Below are 16927 nucleotides of genomic sequence, written 5' to 3'. Positions count from 1 at the left end.
CAGTATGCAGGGATCTCCTTTGCATCATCCCTGACTCATGGCTATTCCACTTCTATATAATTGCTGAGAAGGAGCCATCATTTTCTTGAACATCTTCCTTATAACTTCAAGTCCGAGGAAAATGTGCAGGTAAGTGACTGGGGGTTGTAGTATGTGGTGTTTTATTGCCCTTGTGCCATTTGCCAGTTTTGTGAAATAGACTGTTCTATCTCAATTTGGTCTCAAAGTTGTATGTTATACAAGTATTTCGTAGGAAATCCCTCCATTATTATAGTAACATTTCAGTCCTCTCCTAGTTTATCCCTTTACCTCCATCATGATGATCAATGTATCATAATGTGCTTCAATTCTAAAGATCAATTCATACTGTCCATCATACAATCTCATTGTGCCGTCAACCTGAGTTGAGGTTACTTTTCTATTTTTTCATTTCGTATTTCAATCACTGAGCACAGTACCTTGTACATTCAGCCTTTCTTATTCCACATTCATAGATTCAGCCAACCAGTTGTCTATTATGTGCAAGACTGGGTTTGACCCCAGCACATCAAGAAAGAGAGAGAGCCAACCTGTAATTACAGCATTCTGTAGGCTGAGGCAGGAGCATCATGTCTTTTAGGCCACTCTGGGTTACATAGTGAGACTGTGTCTCAAAATAAAAAAACCAAGGAAAATTGTGGCTGTACTGAATCTGTACAGATTTTTTTCTTGTCATTGCTCCCTAAAAAGTATAGTATAACAACTTAGATTGCATAAAGTATACTGTAAGTTATCTAGCGATGATTTAAAATATGCAGGGGGCTGTGCATAGGTCCTGTGCAAATATTACACCATTTTATTTAAGAGACTGAGATACATGTTTTTTTTTTTTTTTGCAGGGGGTGGGCATGATATCCTGAAACCAATGTCTTGCTTAGCATGCATGAGATCTTGCCTAGCATGCATGAGACCTTGGGCTCAATCCCCAGGACTGCAAAAAAAAAAAAGTCTTCTGTTTTTGTTAGTTGCCATACTGTGGTGGACCCTAAAGCTCTTTATACATGTGAGGCAAGCATCTACCACTGAGCTACATATTCAGTCCTCTAAATATTACATCTCTGCCATAGGATGGAATTTTTAAACTCAGAAGCAACTGTCTTTGATCTCATACATGTTGTATATGAGAAAGTTTTCTTCCTTTCAGAGGAAATATCCTTTTTTATAATTTGCATGGTTTTAGTTTTTCTCTCTGAGGATCATTTCTTGAGTATAATAGTTTAGACACTTGGAAGCAGCCACAAAACTCTGTATATCTTCATCATTTACTTAACTCAGTTATTTGAGTGCCTGGGTTTAGACCAAGGATAGAAACCTAAGAAGGTGCTGGGTACTGATGGATCATGCCTGTAATCCTAGCTACTCAGGAGGCAGAGATCAAGGCCAGCTTTGGCAAGAAAAAAAAATGTGAGTCCTTATCTCAAAAATATCCCTCATAAAAAAAGTAACTGTAGGGCAGCTAAAGTTTAGAGTGCCTGCCTAGTATGCATGAGGCTCTGACTTCAAACCCCAGTACCACAAAAAAAAAAAAAAAAAAAAGGTATAGGCTCTGCCTTTGTGGACCTTAAAGTACCATGGACATGTTGCCTTTGACTTCTCTGCAGTAATATTCTGATTAAGACCCACCATGATTCATGTCAGGAACAGGATTCTTAAATGTTTTAGATATATTAACTGGTCAAACTTAAGAACTACTGTATTAACTTTGTTGAAAATGCAACGTTACATACTCAATGTCATAGTTATAGAGACATTCCATGGAGTTTTGTGGTCTTTGCACTTACCTGTCTCTTCACATGGAGTTCTCTTTCTTCTTCCTTACTCTTCTGTAAATGTTCTTTTCTTCCATACTTTATTTTCAGTGCTGGGGATGGAACAGAGGACTTTGTTCATTCTATACAAGTTCTCTACTACTGAGCCACACCCCCAGCCTTCCTTCCACATTTACTCCTGATAACTTCATTGACATCCCAAGGCAGGGAGGACCATGTTCTTTGGCTTTCACTGTACTTTGTAGAAAACTGGACTCCACATAGACTTGCTTTCACATTGTAACTGTACCTTTGTTTCCAGATTTTTTTCATCCTTGCAGGAAAGCAAGGCATTAGAGCTATCTCTTTATGTGCAGTACCTAGCTAAGTATCAGGCCTGGGGAGATGCTCTATAGATGTGGAAATGTTCCCTCTACAGCAAACTTTCAAGTGTGTGGAGAGATGGTTATGAGGGGAGGTCCAGAAACAGAGGCAAAGTGAAAGGAGAGAAGTAAAGGTGAAGATGAGAATGTAATGTATAGCGGGGCTTGGAGAGTCCTGTCTAGATCCAAGAACTTTCGTTTGATTTCAGTATACTTTTTCTCCCTCTACATACCTGCCTATGCACTAAGAACATGCACAAGTAAAAGCTTTGTCCTCTTCTTACCTTATTTCTGCAATACTTTCTGAAGAAAGCAAGGTCATCAACATGGAATTCCTGAAGATGGGGCTGTTACTCTTTCCTTTTTCCAATGGTAGACTGAGAAGGACCACACCATGTGCCCAGAGGGCAAGGAATAAAGCCAAGCACAAGGCTAGACTGAGATCTGGAGTAGCCCATGAGCTGTGGTGTAGGACATGGAGGGATTATTTTGGGATTAAATCCTTTTGCTTCTCATTAAATAAATTGCTGTTTTTATTGTTTGTGAAAAGTTTCCCTTATGGGGATCAGGGGAGTTAACTGTTCTGTCATGTATACCCATGGGAGCAGTTGGAGCCACATAGAGGATATACCCACTTCACTTCCAACTCCCTCTTCCTATCTTAACTGGATTTTGTTCATCCTAAAGCAGTTCTTCCCCTCTTGTATGTTGCTTCCAGCATAGGCAGCTTCCTTTCTGGAACATTTTACCACATCTCCAGCTTCTTTACAAGTCTAAGAATCCAGAACTTAGAGAAATCTCTAAGAGAGCCAGAGAAAAGAAATGTACAGTTCATTTATATTAACAGGAATATCAAATAGATTGTATTTTTCTCCAACAAAATCTACAAGTTTAACTCATAGAATAATGGGTGGAATTCTAATGTTATATAAATGGAAAAGTTGTATGTGTAAGTTAGCTTTTCAACACTGCGGCAAAGTAACTGAGATAAATAACCTAAGGGAAGAAATACTTATTTTGGTCCTTGGTTTCAGAGGTTTCACTGTATGGATGACTGGCTCCACTGCTTTTAGTCTGTGGTGAAGCAGTACATCATGATGAGGAATATGTATGGTGAAGCAAAGTTGCTCACCTCATGGCCAGGAAGCAGAGAGCAGAAGAGACTGGTGACAAAATAATACCTTTCAAAGGCATTCCCTCTCCCAGTCATCTCACTTCCTCCAATCATGCTTCACTTTGCACAGTTGCCACCAACTCTCAGCAATCCATTCAGTTATGAATCCATCCATGGATTAGGTCAGAATCTTTATGATCCAGTCATTTTCCAAAAGTACCACCACTAAACATTGCTTTGAAGACCAAGTCTTTAGCACATGAGCTCTCAGGAGGCATGTCTGATACAAACCTCAACGTTATAAAGGAATGAGAATAGAATTTTCGCAATTACAAATCTTGAAAGTGTGAGAAGTTTGCCACCTCCCTAGTTCTTACAAGGACACATCACCTGAGCAAGAATTGGCAAAAATCTCACAAAAATGACATTCCATTGTACAAATACAATCTTTCTTTTTTGTATGCCTGTCTTCTACACTCATTGGCAATGATGCTAGTGTCTGCTCCCTTATATTTACTGTGAAGTGACCATGATGTTACTTTTTTTGTACTGTCCAAGTATTTTAATTCTACACTCAACTTCTCTCTCTTAAACCCTACACAACAGCCTTTTGATCATTCAGTCTCCCAAAATTACCTTCCATTTATCCATACAATTTAGGTATACAGTTAAGTTTTTTACAGTTAATGACAAACCAGTAACTGATATTCTTACCCAAAGGCCTCTGTGCTAGGATGGTCTCATGGATTGGTCATAGAAGATTGCAAGGGACTACAATTCCCACCCAACTCACTTTATCATGTAGTAAAAGCAGAGGGACCAAAAGCACGTTAAGTCATGTGTCATATAGCAACCTTTTGATTAATGATGGACCACATCTGTGACTGTGATCCCAGGAGATTATATTGCCCTATGACACTGTAGCCACCTTGGTGTAAGTACATTCTGTTATATTCATATAATGATGAAGCTGCCAAACAGCACATTTATGGATGAGTGTATTTACAACTTCAAGAACAATGGACACAAAGTAATCTAAAGAAAATATATTCTGGTAAGTAATGCAAATCAAGATACTGGAGAGAAACCTGCACACCCATGTTTACATTAGCACTATTTACAATTGCCAAGATATGGAAGCTGCCTGGGTGCTCAACAGCCGATGATTGGATAAAGACAATGTGATGCATGTATGCAATGAAGTATTGACTAGCCAAAGAAGGAAAATGGATGGAACTGGAAGTCGTCATGTAAAGCAAGACAAGTCAAGCTCAGAAACACAAACATTGCATGTTTTCACTCATGCAGAACATAAACCTAAAAAAAAAATGACATTGTAAAAAGAGACTTGTTTGGAGGGGTGACCAGTGGGTGGGAGTAGGGAAACAGGAGAGGGCAAAGGTGAATATTATAGAAGAACAGTACAGATATATAATTAAATAGCATGATAAACCCTACAAAAATGGAGGGAGAATATAGGGTGATTAAGAAAAAGTAATATAGATGAGGTGAATTTGTTCAACTTAGGGTCATGTTGTAAATACCACAAACATCTTACAATTAATCTTAAAAACAAAATGAGGGTGAAAATATATTCTACAATAACAAGAGCTCTTTCCACATGAGACTTTCAGAAGCTATTGGAGATGTGTCAAATTTGGGCATGAAATAGCTGTAGCATAATGTGAATTGACCCTGCTGACAGGAGAGGACCTATATTGGCATTCCCACTGTATAACCTGCTACAACAAGATGGAATCTGCCAAAAATTCCCAAATCAGAGGTAGTTTCTACCCAAATGTCAATTCTTTAGGGTATTTTTACTAGAGCATGGTAGTGTAATTGATTGTGGGCTAGGCCAGAAAGAGGGAACGATCTCCAGAATCTTACTGCCTACAGCCAAATATCTTGATACGGGGTAAATATCTGTAGCGTACAGCTTCTAATATGTTTTCAACCACACCCATATCTTGTATGAATGATATTATCCAGAACCATCACTTTGAACACATGTTCCTAAGCTAGTGACTTGTTCCAACCAATACAATGTGCCAAAATTCAGGTATTGGCCTTTATCTCTAGTATATTTGTAGTATATTTTTTATGATACCTGTCTGCTCTCCCTGATGGAAACAAGTTGCCATAAAGATCTGCTTCATGGAGAGACCAGTATAGCAAAGAACTGAGGAAGGCCTTTTATCAATAGCCAGCATGGACCTAAATCCTGCCAATAGTCACATAAATGAGCTTGAAAGCACATCTACCCCTGTCAGAGCCTTTCGATGCTTGCAACCTTAGCTAACTATTGCTTGTATCCTTGTGTGATGCCATGGATTGTTTAAAGGAATTAGCAAGATGTAAATAAACATAAAATCAATAATTCTCCAGTTTTATTGATATAAAAATTGACAAAAATTGCACATATTTGAGGTTTGCAACGTGATGATTTGATATACCTATACATTGTGAAGTGATTACCTCAATAAAATTAATTAAAATATTCAGCAACACACATAATTACTGTGTGTTGAATACAATCTTCTCTCAGAGCTAGACACTGGTGGACCACATCCATAATTCTAGCTACTTGGAAGGCTGTGGTCGGGAAGATTGCAGTTCAAGGCCAATCCAGGCAGATAGTTCAGGAGACTTCATCTTCAAAATAATCAGATCAAAGTGGAGCAGAGGTGTGGATCAAGCAGTAGAGTGCCTGCTTTGCAAGTGTGAAGCTCTGAATTCAGACTCCAGTCCCACAAACAAATATTTGTTTTCACAAATTTTAGGTAAATAATAAAGGTTCTCTCACCCAAACTCTGAATATAGTGGTGGTTCTACATTTTGCTTATATTCGTCCAGACTTTTTGGCTTCCACATATAAGTGAGATTATTCACTAGTTTTATTCTTGGGTCTGGTTTATTCACTTAGCATATCCTCCAGGTTCATCCATACCATAGAAAAGGCAAGATTTCCTTTTGCAATCACCAAAAAAAGTTCCATTGAGTATGTGTACCCACACTTTCTTTAACCATCCATAATGGACAATTAGCTTTTTTCTGTATCTTGATTATTGTAATGATGCATTGGGGTGCAGATACCATTTTGAATTACACATTTCATATTCATTATGCATATACATGAGATCACTGGATGGTCATTCTAATGACTGTACCAATTTACATTCCTGTCAACAATATATGTATTCCTTTTTCTCCACTTCCTCATTAACATTTTATATGTCTTATCTTTTTCATTCTATCCATCTTAATGGCATGAAGTGTTAACTCATTGTGGTTTTTATTTGCATTTCCCTGATTATTAGTGATATTGAGCAACTTCATATATTTGTAGAGTATTTATATATCTTTTTTGGTAAAATGCCAATTCATATCCTTTGCTTATTCTTAAACCAGTTGTTTTTTCTATTGAGTTATATGTATTCCTCAAATATTTTATACTAACCCATTATCAGATAGATGGTTTGAAAATCTTTTCTCCTATTCTGTAGCTTGCCTTTTTGCTTTGTTCATTTTTTTCTCTGTTGCTGTGCAGAAGCTTTTTAGTTTGATGCAGTTAGTCCCATTTAAAAAAATTGCTTTTGTTGCCTGTGCTTTTGGTGTCATATCAAAAATAATTACGAAGAATAACATCAAGGACATTTTTCTCTATGTTTTCTTGTAGAATTTTTAGTTTCAGGTCTTAAAGTTAAGTATTTCATCTGTTTTGAGTTACTATTTGCATAATGATTTATTTTCATGTGAACATCCAGGTTTTCCAATATCATATTTTTTGAGACAGTAGATATTACTATGTAGCTCAGGTTGGACTTGTATTTGTGACCCTCTTGCCTTAACCTTCTGCTGGAATTACAGGTGTGAATGACCATGCCTGGCTCTCTAATACCAACTGTTTAAGAGACTTTCTCCCATTGTGTATTCCTAGCGTGTTTGCCAAGGAATATTGATTTTATACACAGAAGTCTTTTTTTGAGCTCTATAATCTGTTCTTTTAGTCCTTGTGTCTTCTATGGCAGTGTTATACTGTTTTGATTACTGTAACTTTGTAACATAGTTTGAAAGCAGGAAGTGTGATATTTCCAGCTTTGTTCAACTTTCTCCAGACTGTTGACCATTCAAGGTCTTGTATTGTTTCATATGAACTTTAGGATTTTTCTTTCTGTTTTTGTGAAAAATGCTACTGGAATTTTGGTACGGTTGATGTTGAATCTGTAATAAATATTTTGGTACTAATCTTCTGATCCATGAGTAGGAAGATTTATTTCCATTTATTTTTATTTTCTCAATGATAGTTTCCTAATTTAACAACTTGTACCATATTCAATAACAATTAGGAGTTGGGCTGTCATATGAGTAAACAAAATGCCATAAACCTCCAACACTCATAACCATAACTCCAAGAAAAGTATGCCTAAACATTCTCCTGGAGATATAAAAGTAGTTGAAAAGATGGAATTTATATCAGATTTTTTGTAGTGCTTTGGATAGATCATAGATCCTCACACATGCTAGGTACGTGTTGTGAGCTACACCCTGCCAAGCCAATAACAGATTTTTATTTTATCAATTACTGTCAGGATCAAATTGGTTTTATTCCAGGAATTCAACAATGTTTTAACATACACAAATCAATCAGTACAATCATGTACAAAGTCCACATATCATCTCAATAGAAGCAGAAAAAGTCTGACAAAATTCAACATTCTTTCATGATGAAAGCTTGGAAAAAACTCGTAATAAAACACACATGTCAACATAACAAAGGATATATATGGACAATCTACATGTAACATTATACTGAATGGAGAAAAACTGAAATATTTCTTCTAAAGTTAGGAAGCAGACAAAGATGTCCATTCTCCCCTTTCTTATTCAATGTAGTACTGAAACTCCTAGCCATGTCAATAAGGCAAGGGAAAGAAATAAAAAGAATTTGAATAGGAAATGAAGAAGTCAAATCATCCCTATTTGCAATGATATAATCTTAAATCTACAAGATCCTGAAAATGCTACCAAAAAGACTCCTAGATCTCATAAACACTTTAAGGAAGTAGCAAGATACAAAATTAAAATACAAAATATCAGTTGCTTTTCTATATACCAACAAAGGACACACAGACTGAGAAAAAAATCAGGAAAACAATTCCATTCATGATAGCCTCAGAAAAAAGCTAAGAGTAAGTTTAAGTATGGAGGTGAAAGTCTTCTGCAATGAAAAGGGCAACACTTTGAAGAAAGAAATCAAAGAAGACACTAGAAGATGGAAAAATCTCCCAAATTCATGGACTGGCAGAATCAATATTCTAAAAATTGCTATACTACTGAAAGCAATCTACATATTCAATGCAATCCCCATCAAAATTTCAGTGATACTCTTCACTAAAATAGAAAAATCAATCCAATGGTATTATGGAAGCACAAATAATATTCAATAGCAAGGTGAACCTGAGCAAAAAGATCAGTGCTTTAAGTATCACAATACCTGACTGCAAACTATATTACAGAGGCATAGTAAAAGAAAAACATGGAACAAGCACAAAACAGACACATACACCAAAGGCATAGAATAGAAATAACCCTACACACTTAGAGCCAGCTGATTTTTGACAAAGGTGCCAGAAAACATACATTGAAAAATGACAGCTTCTTTAACAAAATAATGTTTGGGAAACTGGATATCCATAATAGAAAACTGGAACTTGATTCTTGTCTCTCGTCCTCTATTAAAATTAATTCAAAATGGATCAAAGGCTTTAATGTAAGACCTAAAACATTGAAATTATTACAGGAGAACATTGGACGACCTAGGCATAAGCAACAACTTCCCAAAAAGGACTCCAAATAGTACTCCAGGAAATAAGATCAAAGTTCGACAAATGAGATTTCATCAAATTAACATGCTTCTGCACAGCAAAGGAAACAGTCACTAAAATGAAGAGATAGCTTACAGAATATGTTTGTTAGCTATTTATTTGGCAAGGAATTAATTACTAGAAAATATTAAAAAGCTCAAAAAATGCCAAACAAGCAAGAATGCAATTAATAAATGGGCAAGTGGATTAAATAAACAATTATAGAAAGAAAAAATACAATGGTCAATAAATAATGAAAAATTGTCCAACATTCCTGACCATAATTGAAATGCAAATCTAAAGAACACTGAGATTTTATGTCACCTCAGTCAGAATGTATCATCAAGAACAAATAATGCATGTGAGTTGAAGACATGGGGAAAAAGGAACACTTACACACTGTTGGTGGAAATGAAAGTTAGTCTAGTCCAGCCACTATGGATATCAGAATCCATGTTCCTCAAAATACTAAAAATAGGACTACCATATGATCCAGCAATACTTTTCTTGGGCATATGTCCAAAGGAATTTAAGTCTGATACAATAGAGACACCTGCATACCCATGTTTACTGCAGCACTATTCACCACAGCCAAACTAAGGAATTAGCCTAGATGCCCTTTACCTGATGAAAGGATTAAAATGGTATATATACACAGTGGAGTATGATTCATCTAAAAGAATGGAATTATGTCATTTGCCAGAAAACAGATGTGTTTGGAGATCATTTTGAATAAAGTGAACCAGGCTCAAAAAGACATATAAAATGTTTTCTCTCAGATACAGACTCTAGACCTGAGAAATATACATGTTATGTATATATATAATACATGTATAATATATACATATATTACATGTATATATTATATATATATATATATATATATATATATATAACATGAATATAGTTGTGGCATTATTTTGGGAAGTTGAATATGAGGGGAGGAAAGAGAATGATGGGTGATGAATTTTATTGAGTTACATTGGATCTATGAAGATAGCATAATGAAACCAAATAGAATTGTTAAAATAAGGGGTTGCTGTGGGACTGAGAAAAGAGAAAATAATAAGGGGTATTAATCTGATCAAAGTACAGTATATGAATGTTTGTAATATGGTGAAACCCATTTGTGTAATTAAAATACAATTATAATAAAATAATAAAATAGAAAAAAGAAAACCAAATTCCCTCTTAAGTACATAACTAATACAATGGATTTGCTGATATCAAAGCCATAGGTCATCAATTAAATTGACAAAAGTCCACATTTTATTAAGATTGTTGAAATTGGAAGTCAGAAGGAAAATGCTATAAACTTTCTCTTCAGAAAAGGAAAGACCCAGACCCTACATTTTCTCTTTTTCCTCTTCCATTACAATTGGCATTTCCTGAGAGACTGGGATAAAATGGACTAATTAGACTAATTATGACTTCTGTGCATTGGGTCTTTAAGGCTATGTAAGTGCAAATAATAAGAATTTTCTCTTGAGCTTTCCAGGTTGCTGGGCCCAGTCCAGTGAGCTCTGTATTTCTGTATTTCCTCTTCCCAGAGTCTTCATTCCATCACGTTTTCCATGTCTGGCTTTGCTTCCCTGCAAGTCCTAAGAAAGAAGCCTGAACCCTTATTATTCACCAGGTAGGGGAAGCCAGTGGACCTGAACTCCTAGACATGCCCCAACAGAGACTGGAACAAAGTCCAGTGAGTGTTGGGGAATGGTGTTGGTGGAGAGAGTGTTAGGATTCCTATTTCCTTCTTATCTAGACATTAAAGAGTGGAATAGATAGATGAGAGCCCCAATATGCAAAATGTCATCTCAGAGCCCAGTGAAGTTTATGGTCTTTTTTTTCTGCTAGGGATTTCAGAACTTGCATTCAGAGTTCACTTCTCATCCACCATGTCAAAATTCCTTAGGCATCACTCATCCCACAGAAAGAAATGGTTCTCTTTAATAATGAATACATGAATCACCCACACATTTTCCTCATGCTGTTTCATTTTCTCTTCCCAGTTCTCCAGTCATTTATTTACTCTCTATAAAAGATCAATTTGCATGTTGTAGAATATTGTATGATTGAAATTCTAAATAGTTTTCTGTTTTTTTCTGGTTTTCTTTAGGTTCCATAATTATTTTTGTGATAAATCAATGAAGTTTATATAAATTGTTCACTTTGTTTATTCCTACGTATATTATGCTCTATAGACATACCTCTATTTGCTTATCTACTTATCAGTTTATGAATGTTTTGGTGGTTTCCAGTTTTTGGCTGATGATAACAAAAATTGATCCAGAACATTTAAAAAAGTGGTTCCTCCAGATTGTCCCACACATTCAAAATGATGATGGTTGTAATGGCAATGGTGACACTAACCACAATATCACAAAACTTACTGAGAATTTCCTACTGCTAGGCCATGATATGTGTTATGTAGAATTTTAAATTTTCATCTACATAAATATCCCTCAGGTGTCAGTGCAAACCTATACCTAGTGTTATTTTGAAGTTGAAGAAAGGAGCACAACATTTTAATTTAATTTTTACCAAATTGTGGGCAAGAAGAGGGTGAAGTCTGGTTTGGTTTCATTTTAGTATAAATCCATTTACAGGGCACCTAGACAGTACTCTGGGTGGTCAACCCAAGCTTCTTTCTCCAGGTAACTCAAGGTAGAATACCTGGAGGAAACAGACCAATCTCATTCATTTCTGATCCCTTATACTTTATGGTATGGTTGATGCAGCATAGACAACCAAACCAAACAAAATCTGTGTTCAGTATTGCTCATTTGTTATTAGGTGACAGAAACAGAGCATAAGCAGTATGATTGTTATATAATTGCCTGTGCTTTCATTCCTTTCTGAGATATCCATATGACTAGAGAAATGAGTGAGACTTGGTTGTTTCCTTCTTATTCACTCTTTTGTTTTTGGTGCTGGGGATTGAACCAAGACCCTTACATATGGTAGGCAAGGGCTCTATTACTGAGCTACATTTCCAGCGAGGTTAATTTTTTGTTGTCATTGTTTTTCAAGATGTGGTCTCACTGTTTCGCCCATGCTGGTATTAAATTTCTGAGCTCAATCAATTTTCCTGCCTCACTTTCTCAAGCCATTGGAACAATAGGCACATACCCATATGACCAACTCTTTGAAATGATCAGGAAAGAGAAATGCCTGGTTGAGTTGAATTGGTAAGTAAGAATACTTCGTAAGTGTCATGTGTATAGAAGTTTATTGCTCAGAAATATTCATAAGAAAAATGTTTGTGTTTGTGTCATGAATTTTCTATAGGACCTACCATTATTCCTGTAGTAGGAATTGTAATATTATACTAACGATGGGGAAATTTTTCATAAAATGAAAATAAAGAAGAGACAACTGTTGTGAGCGTTTGAATCCTAAATGAGTGTTCCAAATGAATATTGTCAGAAAAAGGTGCCATCAAGTTAATGTCATACCTGTGCTCCTAGAAAAGATGGGTCCAGTTCAGAATAATGCCAAGTAGTTAAAATTAGGTTATTTAGGTCTGTTAAAGAGAATCCCAGGAGTCAATAAATTTAACAGAGCATAGCCCAAAGCACAAACTTAACCAGGAGCCAAGAGTTCAAAATGCAAGACATCCACCAGACAGTACAGCCAGTCAGCAAACCAGACTGTTGGTCATGGTGGTCACTGGTGCAGTGCTCTGCCTATAGTGAATGCTGCTGGAACAGGGTGGACTACCACCCAAAATTTGGCTTGTATGTAAAAACTGACAAAGCCAAACAAAAGTATAAAAGGTTTTATTTTTCATAGAAAAACATTCCTGTCTATGAAGTTCATAGAAGCTATACTAAGCTGGTAACACATGTGTAGTCAAGGAAAGTGCTGGCTTGTGGTTTTCACTGTGTTTAGGGTATGGAAGTTTCTACTTGTGAATATGATCTTCTCTGGATTGTCTACTGCTGCCTCTGAAGGAGGAAACTCTGAGGTTTCTTATCAGCTTGCCCAGATGTTGGGGGAAGGAGAAAGAATGAGGCTTAAAAGCAGAAAACAAACATCAAAAGATAATCAGTCAGGTTCTTTACTACAGTTTATTTATTTATTTATTGTGGTATTTGGGTTTGATTGCTAGTCAGGCACTCTAACACTTGAGTCACACTTACAGGTGTGTTGCATAGTTCTTAAAAGATGTTTATAAATAGCCTACAAGGAAATTTATTGAACCTTGTTTGAATAAAATCAAGTAAAATCAACTGTTTAACTGTTTTATTTAATTGGAACACTCAAAGGAAGAGACTAATATGTTAGTGTGTTTATGGATTTTTGTTTCAGTATTAGGGATCAAATCCAAGACTTCATTCATGCTAGACAAGTGGTATACCAATGAGCCACATCCCCAGTACTTGTTTAGAGTTTTTTTTAAAAAATCTCTGAATATCCTTGCTCCTTTAGATTATTCGTTTTAGTGTTTCTAAAGTGGAGGTATATAGAAATGGGTGAAGGTAACAGAAACAATTCAGAAAGAATGCTAAGAAGAATGTATTTGCCATCACTAAAGAAATAATGGTAAGTGTAATGTGTATATCTTTCACAACCTTAACTATGAGGTGCTTAAATTCACAACATACATATAATAATGGGTCTCTTTATGCTTCTTTGCCTTATTCCAGCCTTTAATCATATACCAAAATGTGTCTGTGCTACATGGAACCACAGAATCTGACAGGTATCTTGGAATTCCAACTCCTGGGTCTCTCAGATGATCCAGAATTGCAGCCCCTCTTCTTTGGGATATTCCTTCCTATGTACCTGATAACCTTGCTTGGAAATCTGCTCATCATCTTGGCCATCAGCTCTGACTCGCATCTCCACACTCCCATGTACTTCTTCCATTCCAACCTGTCCTTGGCTGACATTGGCTTCAGTAGCAGTATAATCCCCACAATACTGGTGAATGTACACACACACACCCAAAATCTATCACCTATGCAGACTGCCTCACTCAGGTGTCCTGTTTCTCTCTTTTTGGTTGCTTGGACAGTATAGTCTTGTCCTTGATGGCTTATGACCAAGTAGTGGCCATTTGTCACCCTTTACACTATCCAGTCATCATGAACCCCTACCTTTGTGGCTGGTTGTTTCTGGTGTCATTTTTCATCAGTCTTTTGGACTCCCTCATGCACTGCTTGATGGTATCACAGCTTACCTTCTGCACAGATGTGGAAATTCCTCATTTCTTCTGTGACCTTCCTCAACTCTTTAAGCTTGCTTGTGATTATATCTCTACAAATAGCATATTAATCTATGTTATTGGTGCAATCTTTGGTGGTGTTCCTGTCTCAGGAATTTTTTACTCTTATATAAGAATTGTTTCCTCCATTCTGAGAGTCCCATCAACAAGTGGGAAGTATAAAGCCTTTTCCACTTGTGGCTCTCACCTGTCAGTTGTATGTTTATTTTATGGAACAGGCATGGGAGAATATTTCAGTTCAGTGGTCTCAAATGCCCCTAGGAAGATTATGATAGCTTCAATGATGTACATCATGGTCACACTCATGCTGAACCCCTTTGTCTACAGTTTGAGGAACAAGGACATCAAGCAGGCCCTTTGGAGGCTTCTCAGCAAAACAGCTTATCATGAATACATGGGCCACATATTTTTGGTCTGTGGATTAGAAAAGATGGAAATCGAAGCATCTAGAATTGAAAACCAGGCCTCTTTGGCCAAACAGGTTTTTGTAGGTCTTAAACTTTTTATTACTTTGATGCTTCATATCTGAACATTGATTCATTTAGCCCTGGTATAGTTTGGATCTTATTTCTCCTAAAGTTCCATGTATTTAAGGCTTGATCTACAGCCAGTGCCACTATTAGGGCGTAGTAGAACCTTTAGAAGGTGGGGTCTTGTTGGAAGAATTTGGGTTGCTGATCGAGTGCCCTCAGAGGGGATTATGGGACCCTGGCCTCTTCCTTTTTCTCCTTTGCTTTTCAGGTGCCATGAAGTGAACAGGTCTCCTTTGCTACTTTCTCCCTGCCATTGATGTACTATCACATTACACACCCCAAAACAACTGGGCCAACTAACTCTGGACAGAACTCTCTGAAATTGTGACCTATACCTAGCCTTTTCCTCCTTATAAATTGCTTATCTCAGGCATATTTTTACAGCAATGGAAAGTTAATACAGGAACACATTTAATGAAACGGGAAAATTCTGGGATCGTGCATGTGTCAAAACTACTGCACAATTGAACGTATAAAATGTAAAAGGTGTTTTGTATTTGTCATTCATAACTCAGGCATCTTGAGAAGTGCACAACTCTTTAAAATATGCATAAAATTCATGTATGGACATATCACAGTGAAACCCTTTTGTACAATTAATATCAGCTAATAAGACAAATGAATAAGTAAATAAACTATGCATACAATTCTCAACTCCAGTACATGTCTTTTTTTCTATACAATTTCAGCATCATTCAAATTTATTTATTTACTGGTATTACTGAAGGTTGAACTCAAGGCTTCATGCTTGCTAGGCAGGTGCTTTACTGAGTGAGTCACACCTCTAGCCCCATCATTCAAACTTGTTAATGCAAGTTATATGCGATGCTGAATGTCACTGTCTTTTAACATTGACCTCATATAGGAAGCACACAGGAGCTGTAAAAAGCTTCATGCATTTTCCTAGCACCAGGATTCAGATGTAGTCAGGATGGGACTTGTCAAGAGCATGATGAGTTAAAAAATCATCTCATGTGGTCTGATGTGCAGTTATGGAGAAGGATTATGGATTCTTGTCTAAATGTTCATTGAAAAATGACTAGTATGCCTCAATTTTTTTTTCTGCTCAGATGCAGAAGGTCTTAGAGCAATCAGAGCTCACAAAGTAGAATAGGTGAAAGAGCTAGTAACAAGCCCTAGCAATTGGTAATGTGATTTTTCTCAACATTCCTGTTAATACTTCTTCATTCACATTCTTCCTCCATACTTTATACCTGGGGAAAGGGGATGGGAGGATGAATATAGTTCAAATACTGTGTACAATGTATTTAAATGGAAAAATGATACCTGTTGAAACTGTTCCAGGAACGTGCAGAGTGAGAGATAAAGGATTCTGGAGGGGATGAATTCAAGTGCGGTATACTTGATATATTTCAGGAACTTTTGTAAATGTCATAATGTACCCCCAGCAGAACAATAACAAAGAAATAAAGAAATGAAAAAAAGAAGTTGTAATGTTTCCTCTCAGTTCAGGGGGATACAGTTGAGGTTACAGTTGATGATATCCTATTTTCAATTAGTATTTGGCTGTAATCATGCCAAATACATTAAGTGATACATTAAGTCACTCAATTTCATACAAATAAATGTAGTATTGTCTTCTTTTTCATTTCTCAAGGACAGCAAGAGACTATGTCCAATGGTAAGGGGAGCTCTTTTTTTTCAGTCATGCCAGCCTCATTAGGATTTCACTGTGTAACTACATTTCTGTATCATTTGTCATGCTCAGTCTTTCCTTAGGCTCTTCAATATTGTGATACATACTCATGTCCCCAAGTACCTATCCACCTGTTCTGTAGGGATGGTGCACAGAGGTTCTGACGTAGTAATTTTGGTTCTTTGAAAAAATGTCCAATAACTAGTACAATTTACTTTGTCTTTTACTAACTAAGCTAAATGACCTACCAATTTTACTGACAACTTTAATAATTAATATCCACTTCTTATTTTTTGGCAGCACTGGGGTTTGAACTCAGTACCTCATGCTTGCTAGGCAGGGGCTCTACCTCTTGA

The 16927-nt window shown here is 36.5% G+C and overlaps 2 protein-coding genes across 5 annotated transcripts in view; both read left to right on the top strand.

Annotated features, from left to right (window-relative positions):
• Position 1: 1 nt before the first annotated feature.
• Positions 2-16927, top strand: part of LOC109701484 (olfactory receptor 7E178-like) — a 29477-nt gene continuing 12551 nt past the window's right edge. For 3 of the 4 annotated variants that reach the window (XM_074054196.1, XM_074054195.1, XM_074054194.1), the window contains exon 1: positions 12205-12339. Coding sequence is in view for 1 of the 4 variants with exons in the window: in XM_074054193.1 (XP_073910294.1) it covers positions 12182-12339 (158 nt within the window). In the remaining 3 variants the exon portion in view is untranslated. Of the gene's footprint in view, positions 130-12181; positions 12340-16927 lie in introns of those variants that run through there. The other variant, XM_074054193.1, reaches the window with a different exon arrangement.
• Positions 12220-16922, top strand: LOC109701488 (olfactory receptor 7E178-like). The gene is given in 3 exon segments (XM_074054202.1): positions 12220-12339; positions 13583-14089; positions 14092-16922. Coding segments are annotated over 2 exon segments (1089 nt in total). The 5' UTR covers positions 12220-12339; positions 13583-13819; the 3' UTR covers positions 14911-16922.

The sequence above is a fragment of the Castor canadensis genome, chromosome 14 (assembly GCF_047511655.1).
Source record: "Castor canadensis chromosome 14, mCasCan1.hap1v2, whole genome shotgun sequence".
Lineage (NCBI taxonomy): Eukaryota > Metazoa > Chordata > Mammalia > Rodentia > Castoridae > Castor > Castor canadensis.
This window is presented reverse-complemented; position numbering and strand designations above follow the sequence as displayed.